The sequence below is a fragment of the Glycine max genome, chromosome 18, assembly GCF_000004515.6.
Source record: "Glycine max cultivar Williams 82 chromosome 18, Glycine_max_v4.0, whole genome shotgun sequence".
NCBI lineage: Eukaryota > Viridiplantae > Streptophyta > Magnoliopsida > Fabales > Fabaceae > Glycine > Glycine max.
In genome coordinates, this window is record NC_038254.2 from 7,217,191 (window position 1) to 7,232,773 (window position 15,583).

A 15,583-nucleotide genomic window follows, 5' to 3' on the forward strand; every position below is an offset into this window, starting at 1 on the left:
TTAATTTGTTGTAAAAAAGTGGTTTATGAACCAACAATTGTTTTATTTTGTTTGATGAAACATGATTTTTATTGATAGTTTGCAAAGCATGTGCTCTTTTAAGGGGGGGTTTCCTAAACATATATATGGAGCAATTGGGTAGCTTTGCTCCATTATATCAGTTTTCTTCTTTGTTTGACCTTTTTTAGCATTAAGGAGGATAAATGGAGGATCTCTCATCCTCCATTTTGTTGTAATTTCTTATTTTCATCTTAATGAATTTATTCTTTAATGTAAATATAAAACTTATACCTATTTCATTGATTTGTTTGTATACTGTAACATAACTTCTAAGCCTTCCTCCCTTTGCATGTCATTCTAGGATATTCAATTCATGGAAAGAAAGATACAAGATATTGAGAAAAGCATGAAGAGGAGCAATGACAAGCAGTTAAAAATCGAGCTTCAATGTTGTCAAAGGGTTTGACCTTCTGAACATTATATGATTTATTTTTTACCCCCATTGATGAAATGACTTCACTTTTGTTTTGTATATTTATATAATTTGCACTTTGCTCCGTACCTGCAACCTGTTGTATTTGCCAAAATAAACTGGCACAATTTTCTTGTAAACTCACGTAACTATTATGCAATCACTTAATTGTCAGTTTCTCATTTTTTTCCTCTTCTCATATATATGAAAATTATGGAGTTTACATTTGTTGATTAAAGGATACAATTATGCAAGAAAAAAGAAACCCATACAAAAAAATGACCCACAAAAATATAATAAAAAAATGAAAAAAAAACAATATAAGACGATTATTAAATAACTGTCTTAGAAAGGATGACAAACTAAAGTCGGTTACTTCAGTAATCGATGTAAAAACACAAAAAAAACAATCTGCTAAGTCGGTTACTTCACTAACCGATGTAAAACTACATGCTCATCTAAGATGGTTATGCTAAAAACCATCTTAGTTTTCAACAATCCAAGTCGGTCATTTGCACAACCGATGTAGAAACACAAAAATGCTATGGTAAATCTAAGTCGGTTATGCTAAAAATCGTCTTAGTTTTGTAACAATCTAAGTCGGTCATTTACATAACAGATGTAGAAATGAGAGTTTACCAAGGCGGTTTTGGTCTGAAAACCGCCTTGGATAACGTCAATTTCTAAGACGGCTATGAAATAACCGTCTTAGTATAGGTAATAATCTAAGACGGTTCAAAACCCATCGTTGTAAAAGCGACCCTTTTTTACGACATGCTCATCTAAGACGATTAAAAACCGACTTAGAAGAGCCAATTCGACCGACTTAGAAGAGGCTTATTGTAGTAGTGTATGTCATTCTTTTTCTTTTAGTTTTTGAAATTTTTTGTCCTTATCCTTACAAATATGTCACTTTCTACTTTTAGTTGTTGTAATTTATTTATTTATTTGGTCTCTATATATAATATTTATTAAATATGTCACCTTTAGTCTTTGAAAACATCATCATAGCCTACATGACAATCGAAGACATCATCAAGAAGTCATCACTATCAACCATGCTAGCTTTTATGTAACATGGAGTGATGAGAGAAACTAAAAGAGAAATATTTGAAAAAGGTAAGCACAAAAACCAAACAAAAATAATTATAGGGATCCAAATTAAAAAGTGATATGTTAGTTAATAGAAGCAAAAAAAAACATAATTAAGCTACAATTCATAAAAACCAAAATCAAATAGAGTATATTACATGAACTAAAAATATTTCTAATTCTTAAAAAAATATTATTTCCTTTAAAATTGTTCTAACCAAGACATTTTTTTATTCTTGCGAAATTTATTCACCTAGTTGGTATGCATAATACTTAGTGAAAGTATAATCATATTCTTCACATATCACAAGCAATATAATCATAGTTGGTCTTGATATTTTATGGATTCGAGATGAAATAATAAATAGGGATCGTTTTATACAAGTATTATAAACATTTTTCATAAAAGAAATATGCACACAATTTCATTAAAATACATTTTGTTACATATAACATATTTTCTTTAATCATAAATACTTACAAATACAAAATAGATTTAAATACGTTTTTGATCTCTTAATTTATGACACTTTTTGCTTTTGGTTCCCCAAATTTAAATTTAGTTTTTTAGTTCCCTAATTCTGATTTTTTTTTTTCTTTTTAGTCTCTCTACATAAAAATAAATAAATATCCCAATAACCTCAAAATAAGATTTTTTTATGAAGAGAAATTCAAATTAAAATTTTTCAAAATTGAGGAACTAAAGAAGATGAATTTAAATTTGAGAAACCAAAAACAAAAATGACTCACATTTGAGGGATGAAAACACATATTTAAGCCAAGAATTAATATTTATATGTGAATAGCTAGGCATTTAATTTTTTGTTGGAAATTATTTTTTTTTTTGCTTCCATGAATATCCTTAACCTTTAGTTGGAGTCTAGTTCCTTTCAAAGCATATAGATTATTGAAGTAAATTTTATCTCTTTAAACAAAACAAATTTATATCCGATAATGCTTGGATAAGTTAAGATTTGGGAATTGAATGAGTTTTGAAAAATACCAACAAGATGAAGTTCTTGCCAAAATATTTTTTTAAAATTTTTTTATCTTCAATTAAAATTGTCTTATATTTTTTGCACCATTATCAACCATGCACCTTGGGCGGTTGCACCTCTAAACTAACGCAAGCCGACACTAAACATAATTTTATGAAGAAGTATATGTTTAACAAGAACAAAGCAAAATGAGGTTATTAACTAGTAAACTTGACCAAATGCATGTACAATTACTTATTATTCAAAACCCTTGAGAGTGAAATCCCATCCCTATGATTAAAAATGAGAGAGAATTTAAATAATACGAAAGGAGGTATGAAATTTTAATGGTAGATTTTCACTTAAGAGAATCGAAGTAAAAATTCCAATTTAGAAAATCCATCTTCTTAAATTTCCTTTCTCTTATTTCTAGTTAAGGATTGAGATTTTATTGGACACAAATATTACATGAAAAGATCCAACACATAGAATGGATTCTTTTATTTGAAAATTTCACATGAATTCTCTCCCTGAAAATCTTCCCCATCAAAACTCCATGTTCCTTTTTTCATTATTTAAACCCCTCTTTTTTTTTAATTAGACAAATATTAACGGAAATTATTATCTTAAGAACACTAGTTAAGAAAGTAAAAAAAAAAGTTTTTTTTTTCTATTAGAATATGTAAAAATATGTTCACATATGATTTTTAAATGATACTGATATAATTTTTCATAAATTTTTTTCCTTTTAATTTCTTAATTAGTATTTTTAAGACACTAATTAACAAAATTATTTGAATTAAGGATTTAGACTCTAGATTGTGCTAAACAAAATTATCACACATAACGGATAAAATAAATGTAAGTATTGATGATTATAAAATAATAATGGAACATTGGAACTATTGATGGCATCACCTTGACACGTTCCCATATTGAGGTCAATGAGTGATATATCACTCTGCGCTGGCTAGCATTATTAGCTCTTTCTATAATGATGTGCTATATATTTATCGTTTTCAACTTACATAACATACCATGAAAACTGCTGCTTCCACTACAACTTTAGCAGCCACTTACATTTATCCTTCTTTCTTCCTTCAGCTACTGTAAAAAGTGCCTTGATACTATGCTTATTCAAAATATGCAGAGATATATAACTAATAAAGTTTATTCAGTTGATCCAAATATGTTTAAACGTTTATTAAATCTTGAGATCTATTCTAACTTCAATGAGCATATGAAACTCAATCATTTAAACTTTTTGCAATAAAAAAAATATATGCAAAGATTCATTTGAATTTGATTTAACTAAGAAAATTTTTTGCTATCTGTACGAGTTTCCTATTTTATTTTCAACTATATAAATGTTATATTATTGCTATTTTTAATTTTTAATTAAACAATTAAATTATTTTTTATTAATTTTTTATAAAGATGGACATGGACTTTTCTGTAATAAAAGATAAAAAAAATATCTTAAAAAACAAATCATTCTAAACCTTTCTTAAGCAACAAGTATAGTTATTTTTTTTTAGAAACTTAGAGTATGTTTGGTTTAAAAAAGAAAGTAAAAGGAAAAAAAATAGAAAATGAGATTCTTTTTAAATTGTTTGTTAAGAAACAAAATAAAAGTAAAGGAAGTTAAAAAAATTCTTTCTTTTATATGATTAAGTAGAAAGTTAAAGGGAAAAAATATATAATATACAACACTAAGTTTGCTGGACTTGTGTAATTGTGTTCTTCTCACTCCTTTTAGCCCACTTTTGAATGGAATGCTTTTTTTTTTTTTTTTTCTGTGAATCTCATATTTTCTTTCCTTCCTATTTTTTAGATGAACCAAACCACCATGAAATGAAATGTCATCATTTCCTTCCTTTTCCATTTTCTGGAAACAAACACAACATTAACGTTTGTTGGACTTGTGTAATTGTGTTCCATTACGTGAAATAAAGTTTTAAATTTTAATTAAAATATATGTTTCAATACAACATTTTTTAGACTATAATAAATATTGGCAAAAATCTTAGATGTTCCTGTAAAATTTCAGTTGCTAAGCTAGTGGAGTTTCAATAGCATTATTATTCTCTCCAAGCAAAAGCAGCAAGTTTAACGTTTTCTTCCTTTAACTATTAAAATCGCAATAGTAAAATAAAATAAAATAAGAGGTCTCCTACTCTTAAAACAGCAAGGAAAACTTCATTCAAGAAGTTAAAAAATGGCGTCAAACTTGATTAACATTAAAAAGCTAGCGGGGGGCTAGAGATTTACAATGACAACTATTCAAACGGGGCAACATATTAATCCTTTAATATATCAATTTCGTTCTTGTGATGATGACTTTTCATAAATTATTTCAATTAGAGCTAAGCAGGTATGTCACCCTTTTTCTTCTTCTTGAATATGAGGTGGTGGTGTTATCATCTCTTGACTTGGTGGTGGTATACTAACCCTCCTTTTCTTGACCATGAGGTGGTGGTGTTACCATCTCTTGGCTTAGTGGTGCCATATTACCCATTCGGTAGACCTGGTGGGTAACTCTCAGTTGACTCTGGTGGTGTCACCATCCCCTTGAATTTATTGAATTGAAGAAATCAAAGTCGGCAACAGTGTTAACAAGTCCATGATAACAATATTGAATTTCAAGTTATTAGTATTAGTATTATGTATATGCGGATCCTAGGGAAAGAAAAGAATGAGTCCACTCAATTTCTTTTAAAAAAATTATATATAAACTTTGTTTTCTTCCTAATAAAATTATGATAAATGTAAATGAACGGAAAGGCTCCTTCAATATAGGATGTGTCAATACCACGTTGGAACTGCTAATAAAAGTCTATTCAAAATATTATTGTACAAACCTAAATCACAAGTTGAAATACAAGTACTCAACCAACTCTTGGTGTTAGGGAATTTTAGTGGCTTCGGAGGGAAATCAAACCCGTATCTATGAGAAATATATGAATTTCAGATTTATATAAAGTTGTTATAAAAAAAATTATGTACTAATAAAAAAACCTTAATGATTGTAGTTTCCATTGATATATTATTTATCTAAATAGAATTTGAATCGACTGCCTCCTCATAAGTATGATTTAAATCGGAGGGAAATCAAACCCGTATCTATGGGAAATATGTGAATTTCAGATTTATATATAAAGTTGTTATATATAGAAAAAAATTATGTACTAATAAAAAAACCTTAATGATAACGTACTTTCCAGTGATATATTATTTATCTAAATAGAATTTGAATTTACTGGCTCTTAATAAGTTTGATTTAAATTTATTAATAATGGAAATTAATGAATTTGGTGCTTCGTATTGATTGATCTAGGATGTATGAATTATTGTAAATTTATGATACTAATAAAAAAGAAATTAACTGGTCAAACTTTGTTAGAAAATAATTATATAAATGAGAACCAACTAAATAATTAATACTTTTTTTAGCTCTAATATCATGTTAGTAAATTAAAAAGAGAAAAGAAAAGAGTATGAGAGAAGATAATAAAAATAGAATTAATTGAGATGACTAACATGATTAGATCAAACATCTGCTTGTTGACTTGTATATAATATGAAAAGTAACCAATTAGTAACTAGTTCTTAATTCTTTAAGTCTTAACCAATTACATATTTCTTTAGTATATACAAATAAAATATATTTACTTACCTTTATTCATCTTCCACCTTTCCCTAGTGTTTTCTGTCCCGTCCTTGTTTATATAAATAAATGCTGGGACAGTATTTTGAGGACAAAACAACCTCATGGTTCATGAATGAGACCACAAAGGGTCAATGAGTCTTCCAAGGTTTGAACTCTGATCACAGACTTGCTGAAAAAAGTGCACACAACACAGGGATACATATCATTTTCAAAATCATGTGCCTAAACTCATGAATGAGTTCACAAAAGGGTCAATGGTCTTCTAAGGTTTGAACTCTAAACACAGACTTGCTGAAAAATATATATGTACACAACAAAGGTATAACATTTTCAAAAACATTTTCAAAATCATGTGCCTTAAGAAGAGGGTAAACTTGTTCATACTTGCTTCAAGGAGGTGTTGTTAACTACCCAACCAGCCACTACTCCGATCAGTGACCAAGTTTTACCAAGTGGGCGGCTACTAATGAATTGAAGGCATGACATGGAAAGCCTTGGTTCACAAAAGGTTGCAGTAGAACCTAGTCACCATGCACTCATGAAGTTACTCAAAAGTGTGAGTGTGCTAGTTATAAATTGCAACCTAATCACTTGTAACTCTCCAAGGTCCACTATCTAGTGCTCTATCTTTGTGTATATTCCCTGTGGTCCCCTTTTACTCATTTCCAAACTTTAGCCTTTACATCGTCAAGTTTTTCATTTTCAGTTAATCCTCATCTCTTTTTTGAGTTTGTTCTCTCAAGGTAATCTTCTTTGGTGTGGTTCTTCTTGGTCACACTGTTGTGATAGCTGTTTCTAGTTAGTTACCTGTGAAACTTGTTTGTGTCAGGCCATCTTGGCTTTTGTGCTGTGTTGTCTTGTCTCTCAGATTGCATATGCCTTTGATTGAGACTGGAAAGTGTTTCAGAATTTGCATTATGTTTTTTCTTTATTCTATTTCGGTGAGAACTTTTGGAGTGAACTAATATAAAATGATGTGAAAATGGTATTTTGTCACTTAAAGTGTGCATATTCTGTGATGGATTTTGGGAATTAGAAGACTCAGTTGAACTGCCTTTAAACCAATTGTAAAATTGAAAGTTGTTAGTTACTATGTTATCAAGAAGTGCCAAAACAAAAACGCAGGTTTGGATAAAAAAAGGTTATTGGGTTTCACAATCTATAGGAAGACTTCCACCAAAACTTTTCCTATTAAGCTTTAGGTGGAGTCACCTGTGCAGTTGTACAAGTTTGTGAATCCAATACAACGTGAAGGTTTGTGATTCATACAGCTTTGCACTATTTCTAGAATGAGACCATTTGTGCAATAGAGAAAGAATTTCAAAAGTGAAGTAGATGTGACATAAGTATTAAACTTCTCAATTTTTTTTCATGTTAGTTTAACTTTCTTTTGGACTTTATCATTTTTTATCTATGATGCAGTTTAGCCCATGTCAGTCTCAGCTAGTCCAGCGCCACTGTTAGGGGATCGACTGTGTGAAAATGGATTTAAGTGTTAAAATTCTCCCTGCCACCAATGATGTACATGGAGGAGTCATTGTGGACTTAAAGGAGCCTATGGACTCTGAAGATTTTGCTACTTTGCTTAGATCTTCACTTTTACATTGGAAGCAACAGGTAAACATTATGATCTAGAGCCTAAAATGGTACTTTTTGTTGCATTTAGTTCTCATCTGAAAAAGTTTAGCCATCTTGTCAATGCCTATTTCCACTTCTAATCGTTGGCCGCTTTCTTTATTTAGGTGCAACAAGTAGTTCACATGGTAGTATGATATCATTTATTTGACTTGAGAGCACCTCTTTATGAGTGAAATTTTGAAGCTAATAAAGTTCTTCTAAGCAGGGATTCTCTCTGGATTCTGTTGGCCATACGCGTTAAAACCAACTATTAAATAATACAAATATTAAGTCAGCTGATATATGTTCAGCATACACGCTTCAACTCAAGATGAATGTTTTTATCCAAAAAAAATAATCATACTTTTCAAAGTCGTCATTAATGCTACATGCACATTATGAATTTTGTGACCCTACTCAATATTTCAAACCTTTATCTGAATGTGGCTGTGTGTGTGTATAACCCTTTATCTGTATGAATGTCAGCATTTTTTTTCCTGCATAACATAATGTTCTTGCCTAAAATTTATTCAGTCATAAAATGAAAACCTCTGACCTCTAGTTAGCCTTTATTAACTTTAGTAAGCTTTGCAGGGAAAAGATGGTGTTTGGATCAAGCTACCTATTGAGCTTGTTAATCTTGCTGAAACTGCAGTTAAGGTAATTTTGCCATATTTTCTTTGGGAGTTCTTTTATAAATTGTTTTATGCATGGTTCCTCATCTTGCAAACCGCTTGTCAGATCCAATACTAAGAAAAACTTGTCATAATAATGTGACAAACTCATATTAACCATATTATAACTATGATCTCTATTCTCTAATTTTGAAATGCAATGGTAATGTTTGTCTAGTATCTGATAGACATCGCATGTTAGCCTGATAACCATATTATTCATATTCAAAGCATCTTGTGTCAAATCTTGTCATTTGGGGTAGCTACTAGTGTAAGGTGTAAGATGATTACATCAATTTCTATTTCTATTTTATATGTTCTTGTGTGATGTTAATAATTGAGTTTGAGGAAATTGATGGAATCTTGATATTTGAGATTGATAATAAAATTTGGTCATAAATGTGCTCTGTGTTATGTGCTGGCAGGAGGGTTTTTGGTACCACCATGCAGAGCCAAACTATCTAATGCTAGTTTACTGGATTCCAAAAACTGGCTGCACAATACCTCCAAATGCTTCCCATCGTGTAGCAGTTGGCGCAATTGTCCTGAATGATAAGAAAGAGGTCTAAAATAAGATAAAAATTTGGTTATGTAGATCCACATGTTTTGTTACAAATATTCAACCTTTTTTTTCATGATGGCCTTCTCCTACTTTTTATTTATGTTTTTCCCTTTGTTTTGGGGTATGGCGGGCTTGTTTGTAGGTTCTTGTGGTCAAGGAAAAGAGAGGTGGATTTCATGGGATTGGTGTTTGGAAGATACCTACTGGATTAGTTGATGCAGTATGCTCTCTTTCAAAGACAGATTTCATCTATTCTTGAAAAAAATTTACAATTTGGTTAGCGACTTGAAACTTGGATTACCTGCAGGGTGAGGAGATTTTTGAAGCAGCTATTAGAGAAGTTAAAGAAGAGACAGGAGTAAGTATAGTGTCAGAGTACAATGTTGAATTACCAAATGCATATTGTAGAATGTCAGCATTATTGTGTTATAGTCATGACTTTTATCGTGGTCTGTTTTATTTTTGTTCAGATTGACACAGAATTTGTGGAAGTACTAGCATTCAGGTATGAATTTTCTAAAATGTGACACCTAAACTATGAGATACCCTTTAGTTTGTGCTGATATTATATAAAGGGTAAGGCACCTAGGTTCAGTCTACAAATGAAAAAAAGTCCTTAATAACTTTTTAGGAGAAGTTTCATATAGATCCATAGTTTTAGAAAGGAAATTTCCTACCAGCAGGCCAAATAGAATTTGAGTTAAATTACATTTAAGCTCAGGGGAAACACTATGAAGGACACTTGCTTTGTTTTTCTCTTCTAATCAATAGTTTGACATCCTAATAAATTAAAGTTCATAAAAGAAATAAAAAATTTCCAACACTTGACCTGTCTTTCTTCTTCTTTCTTTACCATATAATTGCTTTTGACATTCTGTTGTTTCTGATTTTCAGACACACACACAATTCATTCTTTGGAAAATCAGATATATCTTTTATTTGCATGCTGTGTCCTCTTTCTTTTGACATCAAAAAGCAAGAACTGGAAATTGAGGCAGCTCAGGTATTTTCGTTTGATAGATGCAGAACATAATGTAAACACCTCACAAATGATACTCTAAAATGATAGATGCAGAATATAAAAGAGGTGACATCAAATTAATGGATATTCTTCTTCCCTCCTCAACTTAACGATGCAAATCAGTCTTATGTCAATACTCCAGCTCACCATTCGTCAACAAAGTCCAATTGTGCAAAGCACTATGAATAACTGAAAACACGCAAAAATTGTTTTCCATAAAGAAAAGACTTATGAACAGATCACGTTAGCTTATTAGAATGATTAATATTTTTTTTTCACAAACAAATCATAGTTATGTTTATTGAATGTGACACATTTTGTGACCACTATCTACATAATGAATTTGTTCAAACATTTATTATAGTATTTGAACTAATTATTGCAATTTGTTCAAATCACAATGAACTGGTTCAAACGATGGTCCTTCAAGTTGTTGAAGAATGACTGTGGAACTAATTATAGCATAGGAATCTAAGAACATACATGATAGAGGATATTTTTGGTTCCAAGTTCTTCAAAAGATAGTTGATAAGATGATGGTATGTTATTCTTTATTAGAAGTCTGCATATCACATATAATTGCTGATTTTCCTCACCATTGCCATATAATTCATTGTCATTGCATTTGCATGTTTACCTCGTGACACTAGTGCTATTATGACCATATTTTGCATGTGTTGGTGATGCATTTAATTTTCTTGACTAAAATCTTCTTTGTTGTGCTTTGTATTTTCTCACAAAGTGGATGCCGTTCAAGGAATTTGCTGATCAACCTTTTAATCAGATGCATGAACCCTTCAAGTACATGATTGAATTATGCTTGGCAAAGGTTGAAAAAGTCTATAATGGATTCTCTCCGCGACCTGTCTCGTCGTATTTCGTGAAGGAGTTGAATTATCTATATTTGAATAGCCATGGCCTGGACAAATCTTCTTAAGTTTTCCAAATCAACCTTGGTCGTCATCCATAAAAGTTGATTTAAGTATTTCTTTCTTGTAAAGGCTTAATTATGTTTTTTCCCCTTAAATTTAGGTTATTTTTATTTTTTTCCTTCAAATTTAAATCTATTTTTCTAGTCTTCAAATTTTAAAAATATTCTTTTTAGTCTCTCTTGCGACAAAAAATTATCACAAATTATGCATTCAAATAAATTAGCAAAAATCAATCAAGAGGGATTAAAAAAAGTATTTTTCTAAATTAAGAGACTAAAAAAACTAATTTAAATTTGAGGGACCAAAAACAAAAATAACTTAAATTTGATAAACCAAAAACATATTTAAACCTTCTTGTAAGACATGTTGGAGTTTAATTTTAAACTTTAGATTATTAACATTACTTATAAAAATAAGATTTATAATATTTTAATTGATAGATCATAGTTATTAATTGTTTGATCTTATAATGTGAGTGTGTGTCTATTATTGGTTGGAAAATATTTGATGAATATGTTAGCAATAGTAACCAAAATTCTAAAGGGAATGAGAGAAATCACATGTCACACACAAACACAAGAAATTTAACGAGGTTTGACAAGTGTGCCTAGGTCCTCGGGAGCAAAGTGATAGTTTCTTTTTCTTCTTCATAAACAATGAGGTTACGTCAAAATATATATAATATACACACACATTTTCTTAAACAACATAAATTATCTTTATCCGCTTTATAATATTATGTCTAGCGTGGGGACTTTACCTCACACCCCCAACTCGCTTCGTAATCCAACAATTGGTGTCCCTTATGCTACGATACAACATTTGTCATGTCCATAAAATATGAGTCATGCATAGCAATCTCCACCATGGAGAATATTCAACCCCATGGAAAATAAACAAGAAGTCCATCTCATAATGTTATAGGTTGGGGTCTTGTCACGTCTTGCATTGAACAACATTCAACAAGTCCAAGAAATGCTTGAACTTCTTAGTTGTGATCACCTTGGTTAACATATCAACTGTATTCTTTGAAGTGTGAATCTTCCTAAGCAAAACCTAATCAAATGTCATCAACTCCTTGATTTTTTCGAACCTCACATTAATATGTTTTCTTATAGCATGATACACCCGACTCTTTGCTAAATCGATAGCACTTTGACTATCACAATGCAACTGAACTCCACCTTGTTCAATGCCCAGCTCCTTCACTAGCCTTGCTTACTACACAACTTCCTTACTAGCCTCTGTGCTACCTCCATGTACTCTGCTTTAGTTGTCGGCATTGCCACAAGAGATTGAACAATGGACTTCCAACAAACAGGCCCACCTCTAAGAGTAAAGACATACCATGTTGTAGACCTTCTATCATCTAGATCACCAACATAGTCAGAATTCACATATCTCACAACTGAAGGATCACCCTATTAACTGATGAATATAATATCATGACCTGTTGTACCCTTTAAATACTTTAAGATCCACTTTATTTCTTCCCATTGTCACTTCTCTAGGTGAGACATAAACTTGTAGACTTGACTTACAACATGTGCCAAATTTAGGCTAATGCACACCATAACATACATCAGGAAACCAACTTCACTGGCATAAAGAACCTTTGACATGTACTGCACCTTAGTATTTGTCTTCAAACATTGATCTATATAAAGGTTAAAATGTTTTGCTAATGGAGTACTCACATGCTTCACATTCCTCATGTTGAACCTGTTTAACACCTTCTCAATGTAGCCCTACTGTGAGAGCCACATTTTTTTGGATTTTTTGTCTTTGTGAACCTCCAGCACAAGAATCTTCTTGGCACGAACCAAGTCCTTCATGTCAAACTCCTAACTCAGCAATGATTTCAAGTCATTCACATCATGCAAATCTTTACCAACAATCAGTATATTATCAATATGCAGTAGCAGAAAAATGAAAGAGTCATCATCAAGGCTCCTCACATAAACACAATAGTCATACTCACATCGCCAGTAGTCAATCTGAAGCATGTAGGAATCAAACTGCTTGTACCACTGCCTTGGAGACTGCTTCAATCCATACAGAGACATCTCCAACATACAAACCAATTGTCTTGGTCCACCTTTATTGAACCCATCTGGCTGCTCCATGTAATTTTTCTCTTCTAAATCATCATGAAGAAAGGTTGTCTTCACATCTATTTACTGTAAGTGCATGTCACAATTGGTTACCAACACTAGCACTGCCCTAATAGAAATGTGTCTTACGACGGGAGGAAAAATCTAATGATAAATGACCCCCTTCTACTATGCATACCCCTTGGTTACTAAGCGAGCCTTGAACTTTTCCCCTTCTTTTTCTGATACTAAAGGTTTCATCTTGTTCACTCATTTGCTCTATGGCTTTCTTGCCCTCATAAAGCTCAACTAGCTCCCATGTATGATTCTTATGCAAAAACTCTATCTCCTCCACTAAACCACCCATTAATCTATCTGTCTCTTGGTTTTTCATAGCCTCTTGAAAGGTGGAAGGATCTTTAACACTAATGAAAAGTGCAAAAGTAGCCAATTTAGTCAATTCTTTAAACCTATATCAGACAACAAGTTTAATGGTACGATGATCTCTATCTTTGATAGGATTGTACTCCGGATGTAGGCCACCTGGAATCACTAATCTAGGCTTAGGTGTGGATGTGGCCTTAGGTCTTGGATTGCATGGTTCAACCCTCTTAGGAATCTCTAGCAACTACTTAAATTCCACTTAAACCTCCATGGATCCACTGCCAACTCCATTAATACTCATCCGAGCCGGTCACTAAGTCAAACCATTGGCTCTGATACCAATTTTTGTTTAGCTGGGGGGTAAACATCGGAGAGATTTACACCAATGGGTCATGGTCAACTACATAAGTGAGTTTGATACCACACTTTAACACAAAACCTTAAGGCTTAAGTTTATAGGCTTTATCCTTTACTTATATGGTGTTCAAGCATCCCATTCCTACCTAATGTGAGACTTCACCTCACACTTATACTCCAGAAATCTCTCTCTCAAGTGTGAGTCTCTTCCACATAGTAGTCTCTCCTCAAGCATAAGCCATTTTCTATCCATGAGTATCCAATGGTGGTCCTTAGAGTTTAACCGTGGTTGTCCCGACCTTACCTAGCCATTGTCGCCAACATGTTCTAGTGCCTTGATCGCCACTCTCCACTGTTTCATGGCTACGAGACACGTCGCTCAGCCTTTCGTGCATGGACTCACTCGTCAAGTAGACTTTTGATACAGGGGACACATTGTTTTCCCCTCCATGCATGGACTCATCCCTCAATTTCACATCAATTAGTATCATAACCAATGGTTTGACTTGGTGACCAGCTCAAACAAGTATTAATGAAGTTGGTAGTGGATCCATGGACATCGAGATCCCTTGTACCGAAAGTCTTCCTGAAGGGTGAGTCCATGGATAGAGGTCAGACAGCGAGTCCCGCAGATGTTGTGGTAGTGCAAATAACTAAAGTATGTTGGCGGAAATGACTAGGCAAGTCGGGGCAATCATGATTAAGCTTTAAGGTCTACCATAGAATACTTGTGGATAAAAATGGCTTCCACTTGAGGGAGGGTCTACCATGTGAAAAAGACTCACACTTGTGGGAGAGATTGTTGGAGTACAAGTGTGAGGTGAAGTTTCACATCGAGTAGGAAATAGAAGGTTGAACTCCATATAAGTGAAGGATAAAACTTATAAACCTAAGCATCAATGTTTTGAGTTAAAGTGTGGTGTCAAGTTCACTTATGTGGTGTGTTTGTGACCAATTGGTATAAATCCCCTAGGTGTTTACCCCTTTTTAATTTCACATCGATTAGTATTAGAACCAAATGAAAAGAAAGATCAGATACTTGAGGTCTAACAATGGCACAAAATACACAAACTCATGGTTCCAAAAATTTGTGAGAAACATGGCATTCAAAGACATTTCTCAATGTGGAAAACACCACAACAAAATGATGTTGCAGAGAGGATGAATAGGTCCCTTACTGAAAGGATATGGTGTCTAAGGTTGCAAGATGGCCTTTCTATATAGGCTTTTGGGCATAAATGATGAATATGGTGTGTTATTTGCTCAACAGATCACCACGAGCATCATTGGATGAGAAAGTTGCAATGAAAGTCTCGACAGATTTTAATAATTTAAGAATATTTAGGTGTCCTACTTTTGTGCGTATATCCAATGATGAGAGATATAAACTTGATCCAAAGTCAAAAAAATTGTATTTTTGTAGGTTATTCTAAAGGCATGAAAGGGTTCAAGTTTTGGGATTTAGTTTCCATGAAGTTGGTGATTAGTAGGGATATAGTGTTTGATGAGCAATCCATGTTACCAAAGATAGTTGAAACAACTTTGTCAGTGTCTGATGGAATTTCCCTTAGCTCCATGGAGGTTTAAGTGGACTTTGACCATCTATCAAAGATTCTTAAGAAGGAAGAACCACCTTGGCGAATATCTAGCCTCATGGAAGATAAATAAAAAATCCACCTCAATCTATTGGGTTGGGGTTCTGTCACTTTTTCGACAAGTCCAAGCAATGCTA

At 32.5% G+C, this 15,583-nt stretch overlaps 1 protein-coding gene across 5 annotated transcripts; it reads left to right on the forward strand.

Annotated features, from left to right (window-relative positions):
- Window positions 1-6,302: 6,302 nt before the first annotated feature.
- On the forward strand, window positions 6,303-11,479 carry LOC100810351 (nudix hydrolase 10). 5 transcript variants are annotated; one of them, XM_026126628.2, is made up of 9 exons: window positions 6,303-6,767; window positions 7,634-7,828; window positions 8,423-8,488; window positions 8,928-9,065; window positions 9,207-9,284; window positions 9,372-9,422; window positions 9,535-9,569; window positions 9,959-10,067; window positions 10,828-11,479. In XM_026126628.2, the coding sequence occupies exons 2-9, from the start codon at window positions 7,694-7,696 to the stop codon at window positions 11,020-11,022; spliced, it is 807 nt and encodes a 268-aa protein (XP_025982413.1). In that variant the 5' UTR covers window positions 6,303-6,767; window positions 7,634-7,693; the 3' UTR covers window positions 11,023-11,479. The 5 variants fall into 5 exon arrangements, with proteins under 5 accessions (XP_025982413.1, XP_025982416.1, XP_025982412.1 ...); XM_026126631.2 differs by having other exon boundaries at window positions 6,304-6,478; window positions 10,828-11,466; XM_026126627.2 differs by lacking the exon at window positions 6,303-6,767 and adding an exon at window positions 6,804-6,954 and having other exon boundaries at window positions 10,828-11,466.
- The last annotated feature ends 4,104 nt before the right edge of the window (window positions 11,480-15,583 follow it).

Excerpts from the sequence above, each read along its gene's own strand:
- LOC100810351 (XM_026126628.2), top strand. The coding sequence starts at position 7,694 with ATGGATTTAAGTGTTAAAATTCTCCCTGCCACCAATGATGTACATGGA. Across the intron at positions 8,489-8,927 it reads TTGCTGAAACTGCAGTTAAG|GAGGGTTTTTGGTACCACCA; the intron begins GTAATTTTGCCA and ends ATGTGCTGGCAG. Across the intron at positions 9,570-9,958 it reads GTGGAAGTACTAGCATTCAG|ACACACACACAATTCATTCT; the intron begins GTATGAATTTTC and ends TCTGATTTTCAG.